The sequence below is a fragment of the Guillardia theta genome, assembly GCF_000315625.1.
Source record: "Guillardia theta CCMP2712 unplaced genomic scaffold GUITHscaffold_133, whole genome shotgun sequence".
In the NCBI taxonomy this organism is placed as follows: Eukaryota; class Cryptophyceae; order Pyrenomonadales; family Geminigeraceae; genus Guillardia; species Guillardia theta.
Genome location: NW_005434541.1, coordinates 94,438 through 95,840, shown reverse-complemented (window position 1 = coordinate 95,840; position 1,403 = coordinate 94,438). Strand labels below are relative to the sequence as shown.

The 1,403-nt window shown below is 52.8% G+C and overlaps 1 protein-coding gene across 1 annotated transcript in view; it reads left to right on the top strand.

Annotated features, from left to right (window-relative positions):
- Positions 1-173: 173 nt before the first annotated feature.
- GUITHDRAFT_118732 (hypothetical protein) overlaps positions 174-1,403 on the top strand; it is a gene marked incomplete at both ends in the record, with an annotated part of 2,751 nt that continues 1,521 nt past the window's right edge. The window contains 4 exons of the mRNA XM_005821999.1: positions 174-284; positions 597-868; positions 917-936; positions 1,122-1,209. Of these exons, the coding sequence (XP_005822056.1) occupies positions 174-284; positions 597-868; positions 917-936; positions 1,122-1,209 (491 nt within the window). The remainder of the gene's footprint in view (positions 285-596; positions 869-916; positions 937-1,121; positions 1,210-1,403) is intronic.

The following is a 1,403-nucleotide window of genomic DNA, read 5'->3' as shown; positions in this document are numbered from 1 at the left end:
GTCATTTTTGAGAAGGATCGTTTGAGAAAACTTAATTTTTGTCTAAGAATTTCCTGATTTTGCTTGTTTTTTGATCAATATTTTCCAAATTCTCAAATCAATTGTTCATGAAGGGGTCCCAGTGTACAAGAAGTACCGACGAGTGGGGTGGGGTAGGGAGCAACCAGGGTGCAATGGAGGCGGTCAGGTGGGACGAGCGGAGACGACAGTTCCTCCAGGAGACGATCGAGGAGGCGAGACCGAGCATGGCGACGCTGAAGGAAAACGCCGACTACATCAGCCAGGTAGGTGAAGATGGGGAGATGGTGGGCATGCGAGGGAAGTGAAGGGAGAGAGCAGCTCGTTCCAGCAATGAGGTTAGCGGAGCAAACTGCATGATGGGTTGGAGTATGCGAGACCAGCAAGAAAGAACAGCGAGATTATAGCGAGAGAGTGGACTGCGTTCTCTGCTCCGTGTCGAGACATGGTGGTAGTGCAGAAGAGACGATGTCTTAGCAGGAAGGACCGTTGTTGAACTAGATTTGTCAATGGCTGGGGGCCTTTGATCTGTATCAAGTCGTCCCGACGCTTGCAAGACCCTCTGACAACTTTTGTAGATGGCCGACTACATCGAGAGCACTTATGCTGAAGAACCGCAGTCGGCAGAGAGCTTGATCGACCAGGGACGAGACTACATAATAGATTCCACCATCACTACAGTGACATATCTGGATCACCTCGTTCAGACCATGGAGGCTGTCTTCCAAGGACAGGAGCTTGCAATCGAGTCGATCACCAACAGCACGGACTCCATCTGCCACAGAGCCGCGGCATGCAAGAGAATGCGGAGCCTCAAGCACCTCGAAGCAAGTAGGATAGCGACGAAGCCGTGAGCGATGTGCTGTTTGCGATGAGGCCATGTTGACCGCTCTTGCAGGAACTTGCTGCCTGCTGATGGTACTTCTCACATGCCAGTCTCTTCCTCCAACTACCTGCACTACCTTGCCCCCTTGCCCCCGCCCTTCATTACTAATACAGCCACACTGCTGCTGCTTGTGCGAATGCTGCTGCTGCTGCTGTTCTCCACTCGTCTTGTTCTGCTTCTCACTTTTCCTCCTCAACCTGAGTTTGTCGGTGAGCAGGCAGTGCAGAGCAGCATCAGCTCGACGACAGCGTGCTTCCGAGACACGCTCGCTCTACCAACTTGGCCCACAACTCCTGGCAACAACCGTAAGGCCGTGCTATGAAAGAGAGGAGGGAGAAAGTGCAGGCCTGGGGAAGGAGGATAGGGTGGGAGCGAGAGGGAAGCAGGAGAGAGGAGAGGATGTGTGGAGGGCTGGGCTTCTCTACCGTTGCAAGGGATGAACATGTTCGTGTTGCCGCAAATAAATCATTCCTACTTGTTGTGAGTGATTCCGTCGGCC